The sequence below is a fragment of the Leucoraja erinacea genome, chromosome 2 (assembly GCF_028641065.1).
Source record: "Leucoraja erinacea ecotype New England chromosome 2, Leri_hhj_1, whole genome shotgun sequence".
NCBI classification, from domain to species: Eukaryota; Metazoa; Chordata; class Chondrichthyes; order Rajiformes; family Rajidae; genus Leucoraja; species Leucoraja erinaceus.
In genome coordinates, this window is record NC_073378.1 from 15403603 (window position 1) to 15428736 (window position 25134).

Here is a 25134-nt window from a genome sequence, read left to right on the forward strand (position 1 = left end):
TTTCATCTAATCTCTCATCTCATCATCTGCTGTTATCGTATTCTGATCCAGCATGAAGTTGAAATAAAAAGAATAATTATGTACGTACACTCCCGATTTGGAGTTTCTCTACCAAAATTTTTTGTCTACAATTTCATTAAATTATTGCAGCAGTGTAACCAATTTATACTGCTATAAAAGATTAGTGTAGCTCATATTAATAGTTAAATTCTTGGATGAAGAATATCTTTTGTCTTCATTTTTATTGCTCATTTTTTTCATATTTATGTGTCACATTTCCTTACAACATGTACATAAAACTTGAGACCTAGATTTAGACTATGAGGTAAGGGATTTAGAGGAGAACTGAAGGGACCTTTTACACCCAGAGAATACGCTGCCAGAGGGAGTAGCGGAAGCAGTGTTACTGACAGCACTTAAGAAATGTCTAGACATAGACTTGAATCGCATTGGCATAGAAGACATAGGCATAGACCAAGTGCTGGAAGATGGGATTAATATGATGAGTGACCACTGGTTAGAATGGACATGGAGAGCCAAATGGCTGGTTTCCATGTTGTATGACTATAACAATGAAGGAGGCCATTCAGTTGTGAGAGCACAACCTTCAGTCCCATTCCCTCACTTATTTCCCTGCAGCCTATTCTCAGTCAAAGGCCCATTAACACCCCAGAGATTCTTTTACACCCATCTGCATCAAGTCAGTTAACTTACCAGCAAAACATTCAGGACATGGAAACAATTGGAATACATGGGGAAACCAACTTAAGCCCCTGTCCCACGATGCAAGTTCAAAAATCAAACTCGTGGTATGTAAAAATGTGCGTAGCGGGTACGTCGGAGCTCAAGGATGTCGTAGCGGCTCGTAATGCTAACGGTAGGTACTTGGGAAACGCGGAAACGCGTTAAGTTTTTTCAACAGTGTGAAAAATTTTCCAAGAGTAAAAAAGTACTCGTGATGAAGTACCACGAGCTCGATGGGTTTTTTTTTAACTCGGGAGAGCTCTTGGGTGAACTCGCATCGTGGGACAGGAGCTTTAGTAACAGGTAGAATGTGCAAATTTTGCAGACAGCACCTACTGTGACGAGTCAAAAATTGAGTGTTTAATTATCATACCTAAATGGATCAATAAAATTCTTATCTGCAGCATAACAGGTCACAAAATAAGGAGGTTAAATATATGGAAAAAAACTAATTTAGTGCAAAACAAAAGCCCAAAGTCCCTAGTGCCACAAAGGCAGTTCAAGGTTTAGTTGGTGTTTGTAGTGATCAATAACCTGATGGTTGTTGGGAAGAAACTGTTCCTGAACCTGGAGGTCACAGTTTTCAGACTCCTCTACCTTCTTTCCAATGGCAAGAGTGAAATGAGAGCATGGCCAGGGTGGTGTGGGTCCTTGATAATGCTGGCTGCCTTTTTGAAAAAGCACCTACTATAGATTCATTTGGCAGCGGGGAGGGCAGTGGTAGCCTTACCACTATATCATGCAACTCTGCAGTATAACACTGTTCCTTTTAAGTTTACTTTCCTGGGAAGACCCTTAATTGTTAGAATGGAGATCTACTTCAGGAATGAATGAATGTATGAATGAATGGATGAATGCGTTAATGAATGAATGAATAAGTTTATTGGCCAAGTATTCACATACATGGAATTTGCCCGCAAGTGACATGACATACAGTGATAGTTAGGAATGACACATAAAACATTAATAATAAAACATTATTGATTAAACATGTGCATTAAATAAAATACCAGAGCAAAAGGAGGCTACAGATTTTTTGTTATTGAGTAGAGCTACTACTCGTGGAAAAAAGTTATTTTTATGTCTGGCTGTGGCAGCTTTGACAGTCTGGAGTCACCTTCCAGAGGCGCCTTCCAGAGGAAAGCGATTCAAAGAGTTTGTGGCCAGGGTGAGAGAGGTCAGAGATGATCTTATCCGCTCGCTTCCTGGCCCTAGCAGTGGAATGGCTTGCCATATTTTTCCTATCTTTTCTAACCTTGAGTCATAGTTGGACAGCAGAAAAAATATATACTTAGGTCCACTATGGCTTTCTATACTAATGCCACCTATGTTGTCTAGTTTTAGACACCTCCACTGTGAGAAACAGAATCAGATTATCTTCCCTATCTATGCTTTTTATGATTTTTTAAACCACTATCATGTCAACTTTCAACCTCCTTCATTCCAGAGTAAACAGACTAGCCCATCCAGTCTCTCCCGATAATGCAAGCCTTCCAATCCAGGCCACATCCTTCTGAATCGTTTTGGCACCCTATCTAGATTAATCACATCCTTCTAATAGTGAGGTGACGGAACACAATGTTCAAAGTGTAGCCAATGTTTTGTACAACCAGTGGCGTAGTGTGGGTTTTGAGCGCCCGGGGCAGTTTAAAATATTGTGCCTCCTCATTAGCGGCTAGCCATGGCCCATGAGCTGTTATAAATCCAAGGGTTGGGGGGGGGGCACACGTTTTTGGTCCCTTCCTTCAGGGGATGCGACTTCTTTTGTCGTATCCCCCGTCTCCGCCTGCGCCGAGGCCTAATGGCGGAGCTGGCGGCCTCGGAGCTGGGGCAGCGGCAGCGGCAGCGGCGACCAGAACTCGGAGCTGGGCAGCGGCAGCGGCGGCTTTGACAGCGGCAGCGGCCTGGCCTCGGAGCTGGGACAGCGGCAGCGGCCGCCCGGCATCGGAGCTGGGACGGCGGCGGCAGCGGCTGGGACGGCGGTGGCCTGGCCTCAGCGGGGGAGGCGACAGCGGCGACCTGGCCTCGGAGCGGGGGTGACAGTGGCCATATGGCCTCAGACAGCGACGGCCCTGGCCTCGGAGTGGGGGCGGGTGCAGCGGCAGTGGCCACACGGCATCGGAGCTGGAGCAGCGGCAGCGGCGACCTGGTCTCGGAGCTGGGACAGCGGCGACCAGAACTCGGAGCTGGGGCGCGTTCCGGCGGCAGCGGCCACTCGACCCGACCGTGGGCCCAGTGGAACGACAGCGGCGGCTGGGACAGCGGCAGCAGCCTCGGCGCAGAGGGAGAATAAGAAGGGATGAGACAAAGACTTAAGACTTTTTAGTAGCGATTGCAAATAAATTGTTGGATAAAAAAAAAATTATAAAATGGCAAAAAATTAATTTCATTACAATAATTCAGGGGAAGGCTGCCAAAGAGGTGCAGTGTGCCTTTAGAACAAAATTTTTTGCCATTTTATAATTTTTTTTTATCCAACAATTTTTTTGCGCCCCTAAAAATTTAGCGCCCGGGGCAACCGCCCCTCTGGTCCTCCCCCCACGCTACGCCACTGTGTACAACTATAACATAACTCCACAACTCTTACACTCAATGCATTGGTTGATGAAGGCAGGCATGCCATGCACCTTCCTCACCACCCAATCTACCTGTTTTCTCATTTTATGGAACAATGTATTTGTACCCCATGATCTTTCTGCTCAAATATACTCACAGGAGCCTGCTATTTACTGTGTATGGCCTGCCTTGTTTTAACTTCTCGAAATGCATCATGTTGCACTTGTCTGTGTCAAATTCCATCTGTCATTCCCTAGCCCACTTTCTCAGTTGACCTATATCCTGTTGAAACCTTGTGCCACAATCTTCACTGTTTGCTATAAGTTCAAATTTGCTGTAATCTGCCAATCTATTAATCATGCCCCTACATTTTCATCCAAATCAATAAAATATTTATGATGAACATTAGAGCACCCAGCGTGATCACTGTGACACTGGTCACAGCCCTCCAGTATGAGAAACAACCCTCCGCTATTACTATCAGTAATTTTTACTGCCCCTTCTCACTTTCTGTGAAAATAACTGTAGGAAGTCAGATCCATTTCAGAGCTTCTCCTCTTGGGCTGCATTCCAGCACCACTTAATTATTCAACGAAGAGCAGCTTATTTTTTATTCTTTGGTTCTGTAAAGTGCCGGTAATGCCTATATAAACATCTCCAATCCAAAAAAAAAGGATTAGGTTATGTCAGGATCAAGAGTCAAGAGTGTTTAAGTGTTATATGCACTGGATTGGAATAATGAAATTCTTACTTGCTGTTGCTTTACAAGCATATTAAATGCAACAACACAACAAATAAATAAACAATAAAATATTTGTCATATTAGGTAAACCAGACTGTAACAGTGCAACCTAAAGTACATAGTGCAACCTTATACAAAGTGAGTAGTAGTTTGGTGCTGAGGTAGTATTGTGTTTAGAGTTGCTCAGGGTGGTTCAAGAGCCTGATGGTTGATGGGATAAAGCTGGATTTGAACCTGAAGGTAATGTTCTCAAGCTTCTGTACCTTCTTCTCAATGGTAGGACCAAGATAAAAGCGTGGCCAGGGTGATGTGGTTCTTTGACGATATTAACGACTTTCTTAGCTTCTTGTAGATCTCTTCAATGTGAGGAGGTCAGTACCATGATGGATGGGCAATATACATCACTATCTGCAGCCTCCTTCATTCTTCTGCATTTGAATCACTGAACAAGGCCATGATGCAACCAGTTAGTATGTTCTCTGTCATCCATTTGTAGAGGTTCATTAGTGTATTTGGAGACCTACAGAATCTTCTCAAACTTCTGAAGGAGTAGAGGTGTTAATGGGTTTTCTGCGTGATCAGCATGCTGGGCCCAGGAGTGATCATCAGAGATGTGCATGCCAAGAAACTTGATGATGCTACTGCAATCCTGCTACCCTTGCTACTGCAATCCTGCCGATAAAGACACGTGCATGAACCTCGACTTCCCCTCTTGAAGTTAGCAATCAGCTTCTTGCTAATATTGAGAGCAAGATCAAAACAGTGGATGGAACTCCAATCCCAGACCTCATTCAGAAGGTGACAAAGAATCACTTTTGTTACAACATTGCAGTTTGTTTAATTTTGAAATGCTACAAATTAGTCGTGAGGATTTTATGCGAGAGATCGTGTCTTATGAATCTGATAGTAACCAAAGAAGAAGTAACCAAAAAGGTTGATGAGAGCAAATCCGTAGACCTTTAATAAGTTTCCGTATATGGAAGGTTAGATTGCATGGGATCCAGAGAGCTCAAGCCGATTGAATTGAGAATTAGTTTCATGGAAGTGATGGTGGAAGAATATTTTTCGGATTGGAGGCCTGTGACTGATGGTATGCCTCAGGGATCACTACTGGGCCCATTGTTGTTTACGGTTTATATGAACAATTTGAATGAGAATGTACATGTAATGATTAGTAAGTTTCCAAATGGGCAGTATTGTGGATAGCGAAGATAGTTAACATAAATTACAGCTGATTCTTGATCATTTGGGCAAGTGGGCTGAGGAGTAGTGAATAACATTATCTAACATTGCAACAGGATCTAGGTTAACTGGGAAAGTTATCAGATGGAATTAAAATTAGACAACTGCCAAGTGTTACAATTTTTGGAGATACACAGTGAATGACAGGGCCTGAGGAGTATTGTGAACAAAGAGACTAATGGGCCTGTCCCACTTACGCGACTTTTTAGGCGATTGCAGAAGACTATGCAGTCGCCATATGGTCGCAACATGTTCGCAGGTGGTTGCTGGCTAGTCGCCTTCATGGTCGTGAGGAGTTCCCGCATTTTCGGAACTAGTCGCTGCCTCATTATGGTCGCCTCGAATTTTTCAATGTTGAAAAATTAGCAGCGACTAGAATGAAGCCGCCATGGAGAGTGGCGAGAATTCTCGAGCCGCAGGTGGGTCGCCAGGAGGTCCTAGAGGGTTGCCAGGAGGTCGAAGGTTCTCAGAGGTTCTCGTAGGTTGTAGCTGGTGCTGACCAGTGAATTTAATTTGCTCATTCGGAAAAAAAAGGTAAGCAGTGGTTTTCAGAACCAAGGATAACTGACCGGTAATATGTCTCTCTGTTTTTTTAAAAGTTGTCTCCGCTTCTTCTCCCCCTTCTTTTAAAGGACACAATACACTGTGCTTTAGCTGTCTTTTTACAGCACCAACCTTCCTGTTTATCGTGGTGTGTGTCTATCACCTTGGCTTTGCACCGTGTGAGCTTTTTAGACAGGGCAAGCGTGGGGAGCGCTGTCTAAAAAATTCACACAGGCTGGTGAAGGATGCGGTGTGTGTGTGTGTGTGTGTGTGTGTGTGTGTGTGTGTGTGTGTGTGTGTGTGTGTGTGTGTGTGCGTGCGTGCGTGCGTGCGTGCGTGCGTGCGTGTGTGTGTGTGTGTTCCACTCTGATAGTCGCCGTTCCAGTTCCCCATTTTTCTGGCGACTGCCGGCAACTTGACAGTCGCCAGCAGTCCGCTGAAAAATCGCCTAAGTGGGACAGGCCCATTAGGGGTACAAGCACATAGGTCTGCAAAAGTGGCAACACAGGTAGACATGGTGGTTAGGAAAGCGTACGGCTCATTTGCCTCCATCGAATGGGGCACTGATTACAAGAATTACAGTTATGTTACAGCTATACAAGACATTAGTGTGACCTGGATTATTGTGTGCAGTTCTGCACACCACACTATTGGAAATGTGTGATTATGTGGGAGAGGATGCAATTCACAAAGATATTGTTGGGTGGTGGCCATGAGGCATAAAATGAGGCTGGATAGACTGGGACTATTTTCCCTGGAGCAAAAGAGGCTGAGTGATTGACCTTAAAGAGGTTTTTTAAATCATGAGCAGCATAGATAAGCTGAATAGCCACAGTCTTTTCTCCAGTGCAGGGAAGTGTAAAACTGGAGTGCATAGCTTTAAGGTGAGAAGGGAAAGATTTAAAGGGACCTGAGGGGGAACTTTTTCACACAGAGGTTCAGTGAGCGGAGTGATGGAATTGGGTATAATTACAACGTTAAGAAACATTTCGACTGGAAAATGGTCACAAACAGTTTAGAGGGAGAAATGCTAATCCGAGGCAAATGGCACCAGCTCAAAACGGCTGGTTAGCATGGACAAGTGGGCCATGCTGTATAACTCAGTGACTCACTTTGATACTGGAGCTAATTAATTTCTAAGCCGTCTTTCTTCATAAGTAATTTGTTCACAAAAATGAGCCATTCGTTAGCAGTGGCAGTTAATTTCAAAATTAAATTTAAGCTATAACTCAGCAACTTCTGGTTTTGCTTGACAGAACACAGCACACATTTGCCAGAAAGTTTCAGATTCTGCAATATGGGTTTTATATTGAAGTGGTCCACTGACACCCTGAGAGGTGTGCTGCATAGTATATCATTATACAACACACCGTTTATACTCAACCATTATGTAAGGCATAATTATTTTGGTCTGTGTTCTATTCTCCCTGTGATTTACTTTATTATTGCTGTCTATAATTGTAGATGGTAACAGGCATCTCAAAAGAAAATATTTGACATTTAGGTCAGCCAAAATACTCACTATTAGAACATAATGAACACACTAAATATGATTTGCTACGCATTGAGATACAAAACAGACCTCCTACACTAATAGGCACATGGAACTACAGATACTGGTTTACAAAACTAAGGGTGGAGATTGCAGAGAGGTTTATAATAATCTTCCAGTATTCTAAAGGTGGAAAAGATTGAAACATGGTGAATGTGACACTCTGGTTCAATAGACAATAGGTGCAGGAGTAGGACATTCTGCCCTTCGAGCCAGCACCATCATTCAATTTGATCATGGCTGATCATCCACAATCAGTATCCCGTTCCTGCCTTCTCTCCATATCCCTTAACTCTGCTATCCCTAAGAGCTCTATCTAATTCTTCAGTTGGGAGTTCAGTTAGGAGTTCATGGTTGTGCTGAGAAACTACAGGTAGTCTGTTTAATCTCAGTAAACGACACAAAGTGCTGGACATGTCCAGGTTCTCTAGAAGTGTTGCCTTATCCCTGAGTTACTGAGTTACTCAAGCACTTTGTATCTTTATTTGCTCCTACATGGTTTCATTGTTTTGAAATAAATGAAGAAACACTATGTCTTATGATCCTTATTAGGTGGAATTTTCACATAATTTTCTGATGCTGACTTTCTTACAGCAATCAGGAAGCTACTGTAACGATACATGCAGTGATAAAGAGGTATTTGACCATTCCACAGAAATATAGGTCATTTTGGAACATCTTTGAAATGATCTGGAGAACCATCATTCTAATCCTGGAAAGTATCAGAGGAAGTGGTAGAAATTGATATAATTACAATGTTTAGGAGACAATTGGACAGGTAAATCGACACAAAAGGTTTAGAGGAATATAGCCCCAGCTCTAGGTTCTATGCATCGCATTTGGTTCTCTCATGATTGTGGCATCCGCCGAAGAGACTTTTTCCTGGGACTGAGTTTCTCTTATTGGACTCAGAATATTGTGCAATTGTCTGAAAGATAATTGCACAATTATCCAGGACTCCACTAATCTCACTATCTATCATATAACAATCTAAATTAAAGCACATGAGAGATTCCAACAGTAGGAATAAGGCAGGAGTATGGATAGATGAAGATATTCACCACTTTATTAAAGATCCACAAAGATATGTCAAGGTACTCTCCGCAGTATCAGACTTTGGATTGGTATCTAATTTGAAGTTATTGATTAATTGAGGCATTCTACAGAAGCTAATTTCAGGCAGATAAGGTCCAGAAGCAATCTAACCAGCAAAGACACAGCTGCTAGCCTCACTAGAATAAAATCATTTTTAAACTATTCCAGCCATAGGTCTTAGATGGCAAATGTTTACTCCATCTCTACATTAATTTAACAATCATTCCCAACTAATGGCACCTCAAAATTTGCCTTTCTTTGCCTCCATCCCAGTGGCTCCTTCACTCACGTCTGACTTCTATTCCTCCTCCATCAACTATCTCCTTCCCACTCACCTTCTGTTCCAGGTTACTCTCTCTTTTCTCACCTCTTTCTCCACATCATTCTTTCCTATTATTTATTTGTCATCATTTTCCAAATCAACTCCAAAGATCTCCATCACCTTCTCCATGTTACATTTCTCTTTGAATGACCCAACACCATTGCTGTTAATTTAATGGCTCCAAATTTGGAGTATTTTCATCTGTAGTTTGCATGGAAATGTCCCATCGTTTCTACAGTTTATCAGTGTGATTTAGGGCCTGGGGCCCAGTTTCAGGTGCACCCTAAAATAGACCCATCAATATCTGCATCTAAAAAGGGCACAAAGTGCTGGACTAACTCAGCGAGTTAGATAGCACCAAACCGAACATGGATAGATTACATTTTGGGCCGTTTCTTCAGACTGACCCAACCCAAAACATTACCTATCCATGTTCTCCAGAGATGTGACCTGACCTGCTGAGTTACTCCCAGCATTTTGTGTCCTTTTGCATAAACCAGCATCTGCAGTTCTTGGTTTCTAATATCTGCATCTTGTTCCTACCTCACAATTTCCTATGCCATTTTAATACACCCATTAACACAAAATTAAATGTTAGAACTTTGAATTAAAAAGCAAAAAATATAAATTGCATTGTATTCGTTAGTCAATTTTGAAGCCAAGTACAAATCTGGACCATCAACTGCTCCAGCTGAGCAGAATTTCTCTTGTTTTTGCTACAAAGTAAACTGCTCCTGGTTGGCAAAGTATAACAAAATGACCTGGGTTTTTATACACATAAGTAGCGTGATTGACATTACCGAATATGGTGAAAATGTAGATATTTAAACATCCTGCAGCATTTTGGCTCAATTTTTCCCATAGCCCTTTGCTATCCTAACCATGCAAGCTCAAGTTTAAATAATGGTCTTTTTTTTCATCAGGAAAGAATTGTTTTGCTTCTCTTCCAAGTATAAAATGTGATATACTTTTGAGACAAGCCCCCTCAAGAAACCTGGGGGAGAAGTCTTTAACTGAGGCCTAAAAATGTTCTAATTATAGTACTCTCCATATTAAAGAGTAAGGAAAATCTTTTATATGATAGGGTTGTTGTAAAAAATCAATGTGTCATTGCCATTTGGAATAGGCCAAAATATCATTATATTTTCCCATGACCAAAACAGACATTTGTCCTTCACAGGTGCATTTAAGTTACCTACCTCCTACATGAGGTTTGCCATTACCCCGAGATGGCTTCACAAGGCATTTCATTCCTGTAACACATTTTTTTCCTTGTTTTGTTTAGGATGCTGGAGAGATGGTTCGCTCCTTTGTTGGTGGTCTTGAATTAATTGTTAATTTGCTAAAATCCGACAACATAGACGTTCTGGCCAGTGTTTGTGCAGCTTTAGCCAAAATCGCCATGGATGAAGAAAACCTGGCAGTTATAACAGATCATGCAGTTGTTCCAATGTTGTCAAGTTTAACATACATAGTAAGTGAATTTGCATTCATATTTTATGCTACTCACTTCAACTCTTACTTTTGGTCCACCTTTATTTAAGCAACTCTCTGGCTAAATACATTTATTTTGGTTAGTAATTTTAGTAAGTGAATGCTGTTATGTTATCTTATATTACTGCTATGCTGTGATATACTGTAACGTTTGTTTTTAAGAACATTATGTCAAATCCCCCTTTATGCTCTATGCTTTTTGAGCATGCCCAGTATCTCAAATGTGGCAATGAGGAAAGCCACTGTGTTTGTATTTTGCTCAGCTATAAATCTGTACAATTAATTACCATTTTAAAGGCTAAAACTTTATAGTTTGCAGTGATTATTTTATCTTTATGTTTCTGATCTCTCACAAATGGAAGCATAATGATATATCACTATTTTTCATTGTCACTGGCTCCAAATCCTACAACGACTTAACCAACAGCACTGGGGACTATCTTCAGCTGATTCAATAAGGTAGTCATCACCATTTTCAGGCAATTAGGAATAGGCACTTAATCCTCTCATCCTTTTAATAACAGAAGGTGTTGTGACAACAGCTACCTTATCAAACATTTATTTTATGTTACTACTCAACCATAACTTTTCATGAGAAAATGTCCCAGACTACATCATTCTTTCCTAATCGGAAGAGGTACAGATAGAATGTATCAATTTGCCTATTAACAATGATTGGAATGCCCTCTATTCAGACTGTTGATTATGAAGAGTCCATATTAATATACTTAATAATTTTGCACTAATATTTACTATGAATCACTTCAACCACATTTGATTCATCATAATTCCTGCACTTCTTCTCCTGTATCGATCTATCGCTTGCTAGCTCTTACCTCATCCTTCTCCCTCACTTCTTTATATTAGTGACTTCTCAAATAGCCTTTGTCTAGATGCAGGATCGCAACCCAAAATATCATCTGTCCATTTTCCTCCAGGTCCCTGCCTGACCTGCTGAATCCCTCCAACTGCTCCCCCTTTTTTTGCTATAGATCATAGTATCTGCTGTCTCTTGTGCATCCATTATTTTAAAGGCATAATATTAATGGGATGGGAAGAAACTAATGAAATGGGAATAGATGGTAGTTTCTGCTTGAGGGAAACACCAAACAACTTGATGATAAATTTGAGAATAATAGTTTTCCATAGTCTAATTTCAGTTTACTTTAAATCTCAGACTGAAATTTCAGTAAATCAGTATTTATTGTTCAAATTAGGGTTGAAAAAAGAACTTTATGAAGTATAAAAAAGAAAGGATTTATGTTATTGGTAACTGGGCAATGAGAGTGCAAAAAAACCCCAAAGTTCATAGTGTAATTAAAACAATGACCACAGTAGATCAGAGTTGCTGAGGTTTGTTGTAGGAAGATACTGCAAATTCTAGTTTAAACCGAAGATAGACACAAAATGCTGGAGTAACTCAGTGGGACAGCATCTCTGGATAGAAAGAATGGGTGACGTTTCGGGTCGAGACTTCTTCAGACTGAGTCAGGGGAGAGGGAAATACAGAGATAAGGAAATGTAAGGTGTGAAAATGAGACAAAGGGGATGGAGATCAAGGAAAATGTAGAATAGATCACTGTTAGCTAGGAGAAGGTAACAACAAAGCAAACAGAGATAAAATGTAAACAAGGACAGTCTAGTCAGAGAACTGGGTAGGGGAGCAGATGGAGGGAGAGGGAAGGCAAGGGTTACTTGAAGTTAGAGAAGTCAATATTCATACCGCTGGGGTGTAAGCTGCCCAAGCAAAATATGAGGTGTTGTTGCTGAGGTCGTGGTTAGTATTGTGCTGTGTTCAAGAGGTCAAACCTTTGCAGGGAAGAAGCTGTTCTTGAACCTGGGGATGGCAGTTTTCAGGTTCCTGTACCTTCTTCCCGATAGTAATAGTGAGATGGGCGTATGGCCTGGGTGCTGTAGGTCTTTGATGATATTAGCTGCCCTTTGGAGGCACACCTCCAGTAGATTCCTTTAATGGCAGATCCCTTAGATTGTCCAAGCAATGTCTACTTAGTATTGCTGATTATTAATTAATTGTACTATTGATTATTGTATATCATTGTTATTGTGTTAATGGACATGAAGAGCCCCAGTAAAAAGGGTGATTGCAATTTACCCTCGTGTGAATTGCTTGTAAACGACTAGTAGAACCAGAAGTTATTTTACTCAACATTGTGAAATGAGAAGGAATTATATTATCAATGTACAATTAATTAAAGCTTGGCATTGATTATCTCCAATGATGCAATGTAAGACAAAGTTGTTTTCTTTTCCTGCAGAGAGATGACAAGCTTCGCGAACATTTAGCAGATGCTATTGCTTGCTGTTGCAAGTGGGGTAACAACAGGGTTGCATTCGGACAAACTGGAGCCGTGGCCCCACTGGTTCGTTACCTGAAATCAAAAAATCCACTTGTGCATCGTGCCACAGCACAAGCCCTGCACCAACTTTCATTTGATCCCAAGAATTGTATTACAATGCATGAGAATGGTGTGGTGAGGGTAAGTTTTTCAATTTGGTCCTATTTCTGAGTCTCTGAGCGTTGAACAAAGAAAATATTTTCAAACAAGTAGTAACCAACATATGTTTAATGATTTCGATGAGGGAATTGAAATCTTTGTGGCCAAGTTTGCAAATGATGCGAAAATAGGTGGAGGGGGTAGGTAGTGTAGAGAAAGCAAGGACTCTGCAGAAGGGCTTGGACAGGTTGGGAGAGTGAACAGAGAAGTGGCAGGTGGAATATAATGTAGCAAAATGTGGAATCATGCATTTTGGTTATAGGAATAAAGGCGCAGACTATTTTCTAAATGCGTAGAGAATCCAGAAATCGGAGGTGCAAAGGGACTTGGGAGTGCTGGATTCCCAAAAAGTTAATTTGCAAGTCGAAATGGTAGTAAGGAAGGCAAACGCAATGCTAGCATTTATTTAGAGAGGGCTAGAATACAAAAACAGGAATGTAATGCTGAGGCTCTATAAGGTGCTGGTCAGGCCACATTTGGAGTATTATGGGCAATTTTGGGTACTGTATCTGAGGAAGGATGTGCTTGCTCTGGAGAGGGCCCAGAGGAGGTTTACAAGAATTATCCCAGGAATGAGTGGTTAACATATGATGAGCATTTGACGGCACTGGGTCTGTACTCGCTGGAGTTTAGAAGGATGAAGGGAGACCTCATTGAAACTTACCGAACAGTGAAAGGCATGGATAGAGTGGATGTGGAGAGGATGTTTCCACTAGTGGGAGAGCCTAAAATTAGAGGTCCTAGCCTCAGAATTATAGGACGTTCCTTTAGGAAGGAGATGAGGAGGATTTTGTTTAGTCATGGATGGTGAATCTGTGGAATTCTTTGCCTTAGAAGACTGTGGAGGCCAAGTCAATGGATATTTTTGAGGCAGAGATAGATAGATTCTTGAATAGAACGGTTGTCAAGGGGTATGGGGAGAGGGCAGGAGAATATGGTTTGGAGGGAGAGATAGATCAGCCATGATTGAATGACGGAGTAGACTTGATGGGCTGAATGGCCTCATTTTGCTCCTATTACATGACCTTATGGCACAGTAGAACTGCTGCCTTACAGCACCAGACACCCGGATTCGATCCTGGCTATGGGTGCTCTCTGTGTGGAGTTTGTACGTTCTCCCTGTGACCGCGTGGTTTTCTCTGGGTGCTCCGAGTTTTCTCCCACAATCCAAAGACATGCAGGTTTGTAGGTTATTTGGCTTCAGTAAAATTGTAAATTGTCTCTAATTTGTAGGATGGTGCTAATGTATTGCGTAATCGCTGGCCAGAGCCACCTCGGTAGGCCTAAGGGCCTGTTTCGCACTGTATCTTTAAAGACTAAAGTCTAAATGTAAATATGCCTTCCACTTTCAATCATAATCTCACAACTCTTTCATTCAAAAGACAATATATTCAATTGCATAATCAACCAGGCACTTATAAGTGTGTCACCCTCATTCCCTAATGTCTTTTCAGCATCACCGAAGTGTGAGATGACATTATTTCCCATTATTGAGTGTTGTTAAAATATTAGTTTAATTACCCCCATTACCAAGCCTTAGTTTAATTACCCCCATTACCACTACTTCTGCAACCAAGTTTGAATAAAATTGGATTCCACTTAATACGAGTTATTTCCTCACAGACCAATCAATTGTACTCTAATCCCACAAACCCACCTCTTCTGTTGCCTCTTCAGAGCTGCCAGGTAGTACGGATTTTCCGTAATTTGTACGGAAATGCGATTAGAATACGGATGTACGAATTTGTGTTGTTAAATACGGATTTTAAATACGGAGTTCAGTTCAGTCTGAAGAAGAGTCTCGACTAGAAACGTAACCCATTCCTTCTCTCCAGAGTCACTGCCTGTCCCGCTCCAAGTTTAAACAGAGCACTGTCAGTTTAACGTGTGGGAATTTAAACAACGTGCTGAGGGTTATAAATATAGCGCTATCGGCTGGAGCGCCATGGACTTTAAATATAGCGCTGTGGGCTTTATACATAGCGCTATGGCCACAGCGCTATGGGTCACAGATTGTTCAGGATAATTCTCATATAACAATGAGTCTTTGTAATTCTCTTTCTTAGTGGAAGTTGCATTGATTATTTTTCAGGCAGTGGTAGAATTCTGGATAAGCCTAGTGGTGAAAGGTTACCAGTGGGATTGCAGTTACATTGGGATTAGCCTTGATTTTACAGAACAGTGGATGGGCTCAAGGGGGAGAGAGGGAGGAGTGCAGAGAGGGAGGGGTGGAGAGAGGGAGAGGATGGAGTGGGGAGGGAGAAGGAGGGAGGGAGAGGGAGAAGGATAAAGGCAGAGAGAGGGAGGGAGGGAATAAGAGGGAGGGAGAAAAAAAGGAAGTTGGAGAGAGGAAGAGAGAGGGTGGGTGGAAGGTAAAGGGGGAGGGGGAAGAGAAAGAGGGAGGGATGGAGAGAGAGAGGGAGGGAGGGCGAGAGATGGAGAGGGGTATGGAGGGAGGGAGGGAGAGAGAGAGGAAGGAGGGAGAAGGAGCGAGGGAGGGAGAGGGAGGCTTCCAAAATGACTTGTACATCATCATCTGGTGCTAAAAGCAGGAAGCAGCCGTTCAAACAGCAGCATACAAAGAGATGGCAATGAGCGCACTGTCAAGTTATGTGCGTAAAATACATGTCAATTGGTAGCAAAGTTATGCATTCTTTTTACTCTTACATTGGTATGACCACACATAAAAAAGAACATTTTTTTTTCAGCAAAATGGCACCGCGTAAAAATACTGATTTCCTCAGCAAAATACTGATTTTCAGGTACTAGAAACATAGAAACATAGAAACATAGAAAGTAGGTGCGAGAGCAGACCACCAGGCCCATCGAGCCCGCACCACCATTCGCTCATGGCTGAACACTAAACAGACACACTTACCCACAAACAGTAGACACAAGACACAGAACACAAGACACTACCCTCCCCTTTATACCGCTATCACCCCTCTCCACCCCAAGAACCTCGTGATCTCCTGGGGGAGGCAAAAAACCGGATAAAAACCCAGGTCCAATTCGGGAAAAAAATCCGGGAAATTCCTCTCCGACCCCAATCTAGGTGATCGACACTTGTCCAGGAGATCACTCAGGTCTTACTATACTAACCATACCTAGGTCCATATCCCTGCCCTCTCCCCGTAGCCCCTTATCCCCTTGGCAGCTAAAAAACCATCTATTTTAGTCTTAAATATATTTAAAGTTTCTGCTTCCACTGCTCCCTGGGGCAGTGAATTCCATAAATTAACCACCCTCTGGGTGAAGAAGTTCTTCCTCATCTCAGTTTTAAAAGAGCCCCCCCTTATTCTGCAACTATGTCCCCTAGTTCTAGTGTCCCCGGTCATTGGGAACCTCCTCGGTGCATCCACCCGTTCAAGGCCCCTCACGATCTTTATATGTTTCAATGAGATCGCCTCTCATTCTTCTAAACTCCAAAGAGTAGAGTTCCAGCCTACTTAACCTTTCCTCATATGTCAATCCCCTCATTGCAGGAATTAATCTTGTAAACCTTCGCTGCACTGCCTCCAGGGCTAGTACATCCTTTCTTAAGTATGGACCCCAGAACTGTACACAGTATTCCAAATGTGGTCTCACTAATACTGTGTACAGCTGCAGCAAGACCTCCGTGTTTTTATACTCAATCCCCCTAGCAATAAAGGCCAAAACTCCATTGGCCTTCCTGATTGCTTGCTGCACCTGCATACTAACTTTCAGTGATTCATGTACTAGTACCCCTAGATCCCTTTGCGTTGCATTACAACGCAGCTCCTCCTCATTTAGAAAATAACTTGCCCTATCATTTTTTTTCCCAAAGTGAATGACTTCACATTTATTAGTATTAAATTTCATCTGCCAAGTTGTTGCCCACTCACCTAGCTTATCTATATCCTTTTGCAGACTCTGAATTGCAGAATACTGAAATGCTCTGACAAAACTTGACAGCTCTGCCTCTTCATTTTTCTTGTTCCTCTGTTCCTCTCCATCCCCAAAGCCCCCAGTGAAGACCTGGTCATTAGTATACAGCTCTGCCAATAAGTTTATTACTGCCCCAACCATAGGTGAATTCCTCCAGACCCCATTGACAACACCTCTATCCACTGGCCCATGTGGGCCTGGTTGGGCTTAGAGCTACTGACCTTCCCTCACTCCAAATCTGGCCTCAACCCCACGTGGGGCAATTTCATCCTGAAATATGCAATTACATTTTCCAGTGAGGCTGTTGTGTCTGCAATGGCATTTGGTATTCTGCTGAAATGCCCATCCAGTGCATTTGAATGCATTGGAATTTCTAGACAAATTTTTTCTCCTTATTTATTGTAATTTTTTTCCTTTTCAACTCACATCTGTTTTGGGATATGAACAGGAAGCCATGCTACAGACATGGTTAGGCTTCATTTTAAAATAGAATATCTAAAAAGTTTAAAGATTTCTAGAAGATAAATGCAGGATTTTGTTGCCCACGACAACTGCTGCCCTTCAACCCAGCTCCTTTAAATCACTATACAGGTCAAAAATTGGGCGGATGCTTGAATAAATTAGTAATTTAGCTCTGTGCATTGGAAGCTTTTACTGTTGCATGATACTATTTCTGAGTCTTCTGAACATTGAACAAAGGATATATTTTAAAACAAGTTGCAACAAATGGGTGCTGCTGTTGCATGCTATCACACTCCACCAATATTGTGTGGATTTTACTGAGGATATTTAGTTTAAAATTAGTCTGCAAGATGTTTTTTAGTGATAAATGGAAAACATATGAAGTACATCAGCACTCCATTTTACATCTCTTATAGTTTTTCTTCCTTTTCGAGTCATCGAGTCGTAGAGTGATACAGTGTGGAAACAGGCCCTTCGCCCCAACTCGCCCACACCAGCCAACAATGTCCCAGCTACACTAGTCCCACTTGCCTGTGCTTGGTCCATATCCCTCCAAACCTGTCCTGTCCATATACCTGTCTAACTGTTTCTTAAACGATGGGATAGCCCCAGCCTCAACTACCTCCTCTGGCAGCTTGTTCCATACACCCACCACCCTTTGTGTGAAAAAGTTACCCTTCGGATTCCTATTAAATCTTTTCCCCTTCACCTTGAACCTATGTCCTCTGGTCCTCGATTCCCGTACTCTGGGCAAAAGACTCCGTGCATCTACCTGATTAATTCCTCTCATGATCTTGTACATCACCCCTTATCCTCCTGCGCTTCATGGAATAGAGACCCAGCCTACTCAACCTCTCCCTATAACTAACACCCTCTAGTCCTGGCATCTTCTTCATAAATTTTCTGAACCCTTTCAAGCTTGACAATATCTTTCCTATAACATGATGCCTAGAACTGAACACAATATTCTAAATGCGCACTCACCAACGTCTCATGACCTCCCAACTTCTATACTCAATACTCTGACTGATGAAGGCTAAAGTGCCAAAAGCCTTTTTGACCACCTTATCTACCTGCGACTCAGCCTTCAAGGAACCCTGCACCTGTACTCCTGATCCCTCTGCTCTTCATTACCCAGAGGCCTACTGAGTAGATCCTGCCCTTGTTTGACGTCCCAAAATGCAACACCTCACAACTCTCTGTATTAAATTTCATCAACCATTCCTCCGCCCACCTGGCCAATCGATCCAGACCCTTTCACAACCATCTTCACTATATGCCAAACCACTCACTTTTGTATCATCAGCAAACTTGCTAATCTAACCCTGTATGTTCTCATCCAAATCATTGATGTAGATGACAAACAGTAAGGGGCCTAGCACTGAACCCTAAGGCACACCACTAGTCACAGGCATGCAGTCTGAGAAGCAACCTTCCACCATTACCCTCTGCTTCCTTCCATGGAGCCAATTTGCTATCCGTTCAGCTATCTCTCCTTGGATCCCATGCGATCTTACCTTCCAGAGCAGCCTACCATCCTGAACTTGTCGAACGCCTTACTGAAGTCCATGTACACAACATCTACTGCTCTGCCTTCATCAACCTTTTTGGTCAAGTCTTCAAAAAAATCAATCAGATTTGTGAGACATGCCCCCCCCCCCATGTACAAAACCATGCTGAATATCCCTAATCAGGCCTTGCCCTTGCCTGTATATCCTATCCCTCAGAATACTATCCAGTAACTTACCAACTACAGATGTTAAGCTCACCAGCCTATAGTTCCCAGCATTTTCCCTGCAGCCCTTCTTGAAAAGAGGTACAACATTTGTCACCCTCCAATCATCCGGCACCTCTCCTGTATTTAAGGACGACTCGTAAATGTCAACCAGGGCTCCTGCAATTTCCTCTCTTGTTTCCCACAATGTCCTCGGATGTATCAGATCAGGCTCTGGAGATTTGTCTACCTTCAAACACGACAGTACCTTGAGTACTTCTTCGACAGTAACCCTGACTGCTCTCAAGACACTTCCAGTGACACTAATTTCCTCCGTAAATACGGAGGATAAATACTCATTTAGGACCTTGCCCATCTTCTGTGGCTCCACACAGAGGTGACTGCGTTGATTCCTGAGAGGTCCCACTCTCTCTCTAGTTACCCTTTTCCCCCTTATGTATTCATAAAATCTTTTGGGATTGTCCTTAAGGCAACCCGCCAGAGCTATCTCCTGGCCCCTTTTTGCCCTTCTGATTTTCTTTTTGAGTTTACTCCTTAGCTCCCAAAACTCCTCCAGGGATGCACTTGATCCCAGCTGCCTATACCCGTCCCATGAATCCTTCTTGTTTTTGACTAACGTTTCAATTTCCCTTGTCAGCCAAGCTTCCTTACTTTTGCCTGCTTTGCCCTTCACTCTAATGGGGATGTACATATCCTGAGCTTTCTTCAGTACACTGAAAAACATCCTACTTGGCTGATGTTCTGTTCCCATCGAATAACTTGCTCCAGTCAACTTGAGCAAGACCTTCTCTCATACCCTCAAAGTTGGCCTTACCTCAGTTGAGCATTTTATCACGTGGGCCCTCTACGTCCCTATCCATAACTATCTTAAACCTAATCAAATTGTGGTGACTGGTCCCGAAAGGCTCCTTCACACACACGTCATTAACTTGCCCTTCCCAATTTCCCAATTTCCCAATACTAGATCTAGCATTGCCCTCTCACATGTGGGGACCTCCACATACTGCTTAAGAAAACTCTCCTGAACACTTTTGAGGAATTGCACCTTATCTGAACCCTTCATGCAATGATTTTCCCAGTCTATGTTGGGAAAGTTAAATTTCACTACTACAACAACCTTATTTGACCTGCAGCTGTCTTCAATCTCCCGGCACATTTGTCCTTCTAATTCCCGTTGACTATTCGGGGATCTGTAGGACACCCCCAACAAAGTGATCATCCCTTTCTTGTTCCTCAGCTCCACCCATATAGCCTCTCTCGACGAACCGTCCGTAATGTCACCTCTGAACACAGCCATGACATCCTCCTTAACCACCAATGCAACCCCCCTCCTACTCTTTTTTCCTCACCCCTTCTCTCCTGAAGCTCCTGTCCCCTGGAACATTAAGCTGCCAGTCCTGCCCCTCCCTTAACCAAGTTTCAGTCATGGCTACAACGTCCCAGTCACTCGTACCTATCCATGACCTAAGCTCATTCGCCTTACCCTACCTTACTTTAAAATTGGATAGGCATATGGATGAGAAGGGAATGGAGGGTTATTGTATGAGTGCAGGCAGGTGGGACTAAGGGAAAAAAAGTTGTTCGGCACGGACTTGTACGGCCGAGATGGCCTGTTTCTGTGCTGTAATTGTTATATGTTACCCGTCAGGCCCCTTGCATTAAAATACTTACAGTTTAAACCAACCCCTCCTTCCTTTCTCTCTGCATCTGCCTATTCTGTCCACTAACCTTTCCCACCTCATCCTCCATACCAACTTCTAGCCTCGCACGAGCCTCTGTCCTGCAGACCCACCCCTCTGCCAATCTAGTTTGAACCCTCCCTAGTAGCATTATCAAACCTTCCCACTAAGATGTTGGTCCCCCTCCAGTTTAGGTGCAACCCATCCCTTTTATACAGGTTATACCCCTGCCCCGGATGAGATCCCAATTATCCAGAAATCGAAATCCCTGCCTCCTGCACCAACTCCTCAGCCACACGTTAATTTCCCCTATCTTCCTATTCTTACCTTCACTAGTACTGGAAGCAAACCTGAGATCACTACCCTGCAGGTCCTGCTTTTTAGTCTTCTACCCAATTCTGTAAATTCTTGTTGCAGAACCTACTTCCTCTTCCGACCTATATCATTTGTGCCAACATGCACTACAACCTCTGGCTGATCCCCCTCACTCTTGAGGATGCAGTGCAGCCGCTCCGAGATGTCCTGGACCCTGGCACCAGGGTGGCACACACTTCAATGAAAGATGAAACCAGCCGTACAATTACCAATTTCCAATTACACCTTTGCATAAAGTCAATATTATCTGTAGCTGTGTGTGTCCATTAACCGACTGCACTTTTCCCTGGTTTCTGTAAGCCCTTGCTTCATCCAAATGTTGTTACAAATTTCAATTTGCATCTGTTCACCACACCTTCTTTTCTAATTCACATCCCAGCACTGCCAGTACTGTCAAATTTATTGTTTTCTTTAATCACCGGCCATGATGTTAAATCTCTTAATTTCAGCAGATAAACTTAAATATTGCAAGTTTGTGAATAGAGAAATCGAACCTCACTAAGATGCTTAAACACACAATATAGTCGTTTTACTCTGTTTCGGAAATTTGTTTCATTGAACGAATATAATTTCAATGAATTCAATGGAAGTGAATTTCTTCATTACACAGCTGCTATCCTTTACTTGGAATTCAGGTCACAACATTCCTCTTAAATCCCATAAAAATGCAGCTATTTGATGACCTATTCATTCAATAATTCTCTTTCAAATAAGTTATTGTTTAATACCTTAACAGTTGCTCCAAACCTTTTTGAATCAGTCTTTTCTGAGGCAAAGTTGAGACATGATTTCCAACAGGGAATTCTGCTCCATAGTTAAACCATTTGTTATTTTCATAACCCTTACATTGGTCCACTATGCACAAGGGTGGGCATACCCTACTTCTTCCTTTTAGATAATACAACTTCATTTGAACTTTATGTCAGAAGTAATATATACGGATGTTTAACCTAGGACAATTTACTATAACAATAAAATAATGGACATTATTATAACCATGATAAGCAAAAGAATCTTTTCAAATTGTCAATTTCCTAGTTTTAAGGTCCGGACACGATTAATAAAGTTGGCTGTGATGTTTGGGAGATGTTTTGTAGTTCGTTCATGTGTGTGTGTGTGTGTGTGTGTCTGTGTCTGTGTCTGTGTCTGTGTCTGTGTCTGTGTGCGCGCGCGCCCATTGTGGCAGCATTGCATAAAACGAAAAGAAGATTTACTCCGATGTCATTATTTCCGTTAACTGTTGACTCCCTGGTGATTTCTCTGTCCATTGGGATTGCCAGTACAGACTAAAACTATTTATTTGAGTTTGGAAGAATATAAGGACATCACAGCAAAAAAAGAGCAAAATTGATAAGGGCATGACAGGCTAAGCATAACAGCCAGCGGAATAGCCCATTTAGGACTGACTCAACACAGAGGCTGTGAACTTTTGGAATTCAGTACTCCAAAGGCTGGGAATTTGGAATGCTCTGTGATTATTTAAAACCCAGGTCTATAGACTTCTGGATATTAAAGAAAACAGGGAACAGGGTGATAAGAACAAATGATGCTGAGGTAGAAGAAAATGCATGGTCTTAATGAATGCACAGAGCAGGTTTGAAGGGCCAGCTGATGTACAGTTGCTCTTTTACGACCCATTTACCTCATTGTTAGAGTTTAACATGTGTAGTTGGAAAGTTACTAGAGAGTATTCAGAGGGATAGGTTATACTAGACTAAGTGGGACCCGTTGGGTCCCATGCTCACACGGGAGGGCTGGTCCCCCGACGCAATATTCCACCTCTCCACCAATTCCAAAATTGGTGGCCAGTGGGGGGTGGGGGGGGGGGGGCTTTCTGGAGTGCTGGTATGAGTTCTTGCGGTGGCAGCTCAGTCCCTCAAGCCTGATCTGCTGGCAGCTCACTCACGGCTGGTGGGCTGGCAGTTGACTGATGACTATTCCTTGAAATTCCATTTCAAGCAGGGTGCAAGGCCACTAAATTCAAATCCATGTTCCTACCATTTCAAGCAGGGTGCAAGGCCACCAAATTTAAGTGCAGTTTCTTACCACTAGGAGCAGGGTGCAAGGCCACCGAATTCAAGTGCAGTTTCATACCACTTCAAGCTGGATCCAAGGCCACCAAATTCAAGTGCAGTTTCATTCCACTTCAAGCAGGGTGCAAGGCCACCAAATTCAATGCAGTTTCATACCACTTCAAGCAGGATGCAAGGCCGCCAAATTCAAGTGCAGTTTCATACCACTTCAAGCAGGGTTGAAGGCCACCAAATTCAAATGCAGCTTCATACCATTTCATGCAGGGTGAAATCACCATAAAACCACACAAAACACCAAACTCACAGTCCAGTAGACATTCAGTGTGTTCAGTTGATTCACATCTCAGATAGAGTCATGACCTCTCCCTCCCCCATCACGCAGAGACTGAGCCACACCCACACTTTCAGGTTTTATAACCCCTCCCTCTCCCACCGGAAAAGGTGTGGCTTTCAGAGCGTGATTGACAGAAGAGAGATTCTCAACATTTTTTAAACACTAATAACATTTTTATTTTTTATTGATTGGAAGAATTCTCTGCACCTGCTCAGCGGATGGGGGACAGAGTAAATTGGCAAAAATCACAGCCGTAATTGGTAGCGTTTTATCTAAAATCAATATACAGTGCAAACAGGAAGTAAGTGCTTTGCATTTGCAGTAGTGCCTTTCAACTTCAAGCCAAAGCACCCAAGCCACCATTTGCAGTAAGTAGTGCCTTTCAACTTCATGCAACCATTTACAGTGTGGTGCCTTTCAACTTCAAGCCAAAGCACCCAAGCCACCATGTGCAAGTAAGTAGTGCCTTTCAACTTCAAGTCAAAGTACCCAAGCCACCATTTGCAGTAAGTAGTGCCTTTCAACTTCAAGCCAAAGCACCCAAACAACCATTTGCAGGCAGTGCCTTTTTATTTCAAACAAACCATATTTTCATTTTCAAACCACATTAAGGGTACTCACAGTTGTGTAGACATTTGTTCAGTTATTCAGAGCCCAGAGAGACATGATCCGTGGCTTCATCCATCTTGCAGAGAATGAGTGAGGCACACCACTTCCTGGTTTTATAGTCCCTCCCCCTCCCTCCAGCAGGTGCAGCAGAGAGAATGGTGATTTTTTTTAAACTTCAAGCCAAAGCACCCAAGCCACCATTTGCAGTAAGTAGTGCCTTTCAACTTCATGCCAGCATTTGCAGTAAGTAATGCCTTTCAACTTCAAGCCAAAGCACCCAAGCCACCATTTGCAGTAAGTAGTGCCTTTCTACTTCATGCCACCATTTGCAATAAGTAGTGCCTTTCAACTTCATGCCACCATTTGCAGTAAGTGGTGCCTTTCAACTTCAAGCCAAAGCACCCAAGCCACCATTTGCAGTAAGTAGTGCCTTTCAACTTCAAGCCAAATCACCCAAGCCACCATTTGCAGTAAGTAGTGCTTTTCAACTTCAAGCGAAAACACCCAAGCCACCATTTGCAGTAAGTAGTGCCTGTCAACTTCAAGCCAAAGCACCCAAACAACCATTTGCAGGCAGTGCCTTTTTACTTCAAACAAACCATATTTTCATTTTCAAACCACATTAAGGGTACTCAGTTGTGTAGACATTTGTTCGGTGTTATTCCGAGCTCAGAGAGACGTGATCCTTGGCTTCATCCATCTTGCAGAGAATGAGTGAGGCACACCACTTCTTGGTTTTATAGTCCCCCCCCCTCCCTCCAGCAGGTGCAGCAGAGAGAATGGTGATTTTTTTAAACTTCAAGCCAAAGCTCCCAAGCCACCATTTGCAGTAAGAAGTGCCTTTCAACTTCAAGCCAAATCACCCAAGCCATCATTTGCAGTAAATAGTACAATTCAACTTTAAGCCAAAGCTCCCAAGCCACCATTTGCAGTAAGTAGTGCTTTTCAACTTCAAGCCAATACACCCAAGCCACCATTTGCAGTAAGTAGTCCCTTTCAACTTAAAGCCAAAGCACCCAAGCCGCCACTTGCAGTAAGTAGTGCCTTTCAACTTCAAGCCAAAGCACCCAAACAACCATTTGCAGTCAGTGCCTTTTTACTTCAAACAAGCCATATTTTCATTTTCAAACCACATTACGGGTACCCTGAGTTGTGTAGACATTTGTTCAGTGTTATCCAGAGCTCAGAGAGA

General features: G+C 42.6%; 1 protein-coding gene across 1 annotated transcript in view; it reads left to right on the forward strand.

Annotated features, from left to right (window-relative positions):
* Nucleotides 1-25134, forward strand: part of odad2 (outer dynein arm docking complex subunit 2) — a 308719-nt gene that overhangs the window by 221999 nt on the left and 61586 nt on the right. Inside the window, exons 18-19 of the mRNA XM_055651852.1 lie at nucleotides 10082-10270; nucleotides 12567-12788. Of these exons, the coding sequence (XP_055507827.1) occupies nucleotides 10082-10270; nucleotides 12567-12788 (411 nt within the window). The remainder of the gene's footprint in view (nucleotides 1-10081; nucleotides 10271-12566; nucleotides 12789-25134) is intronic.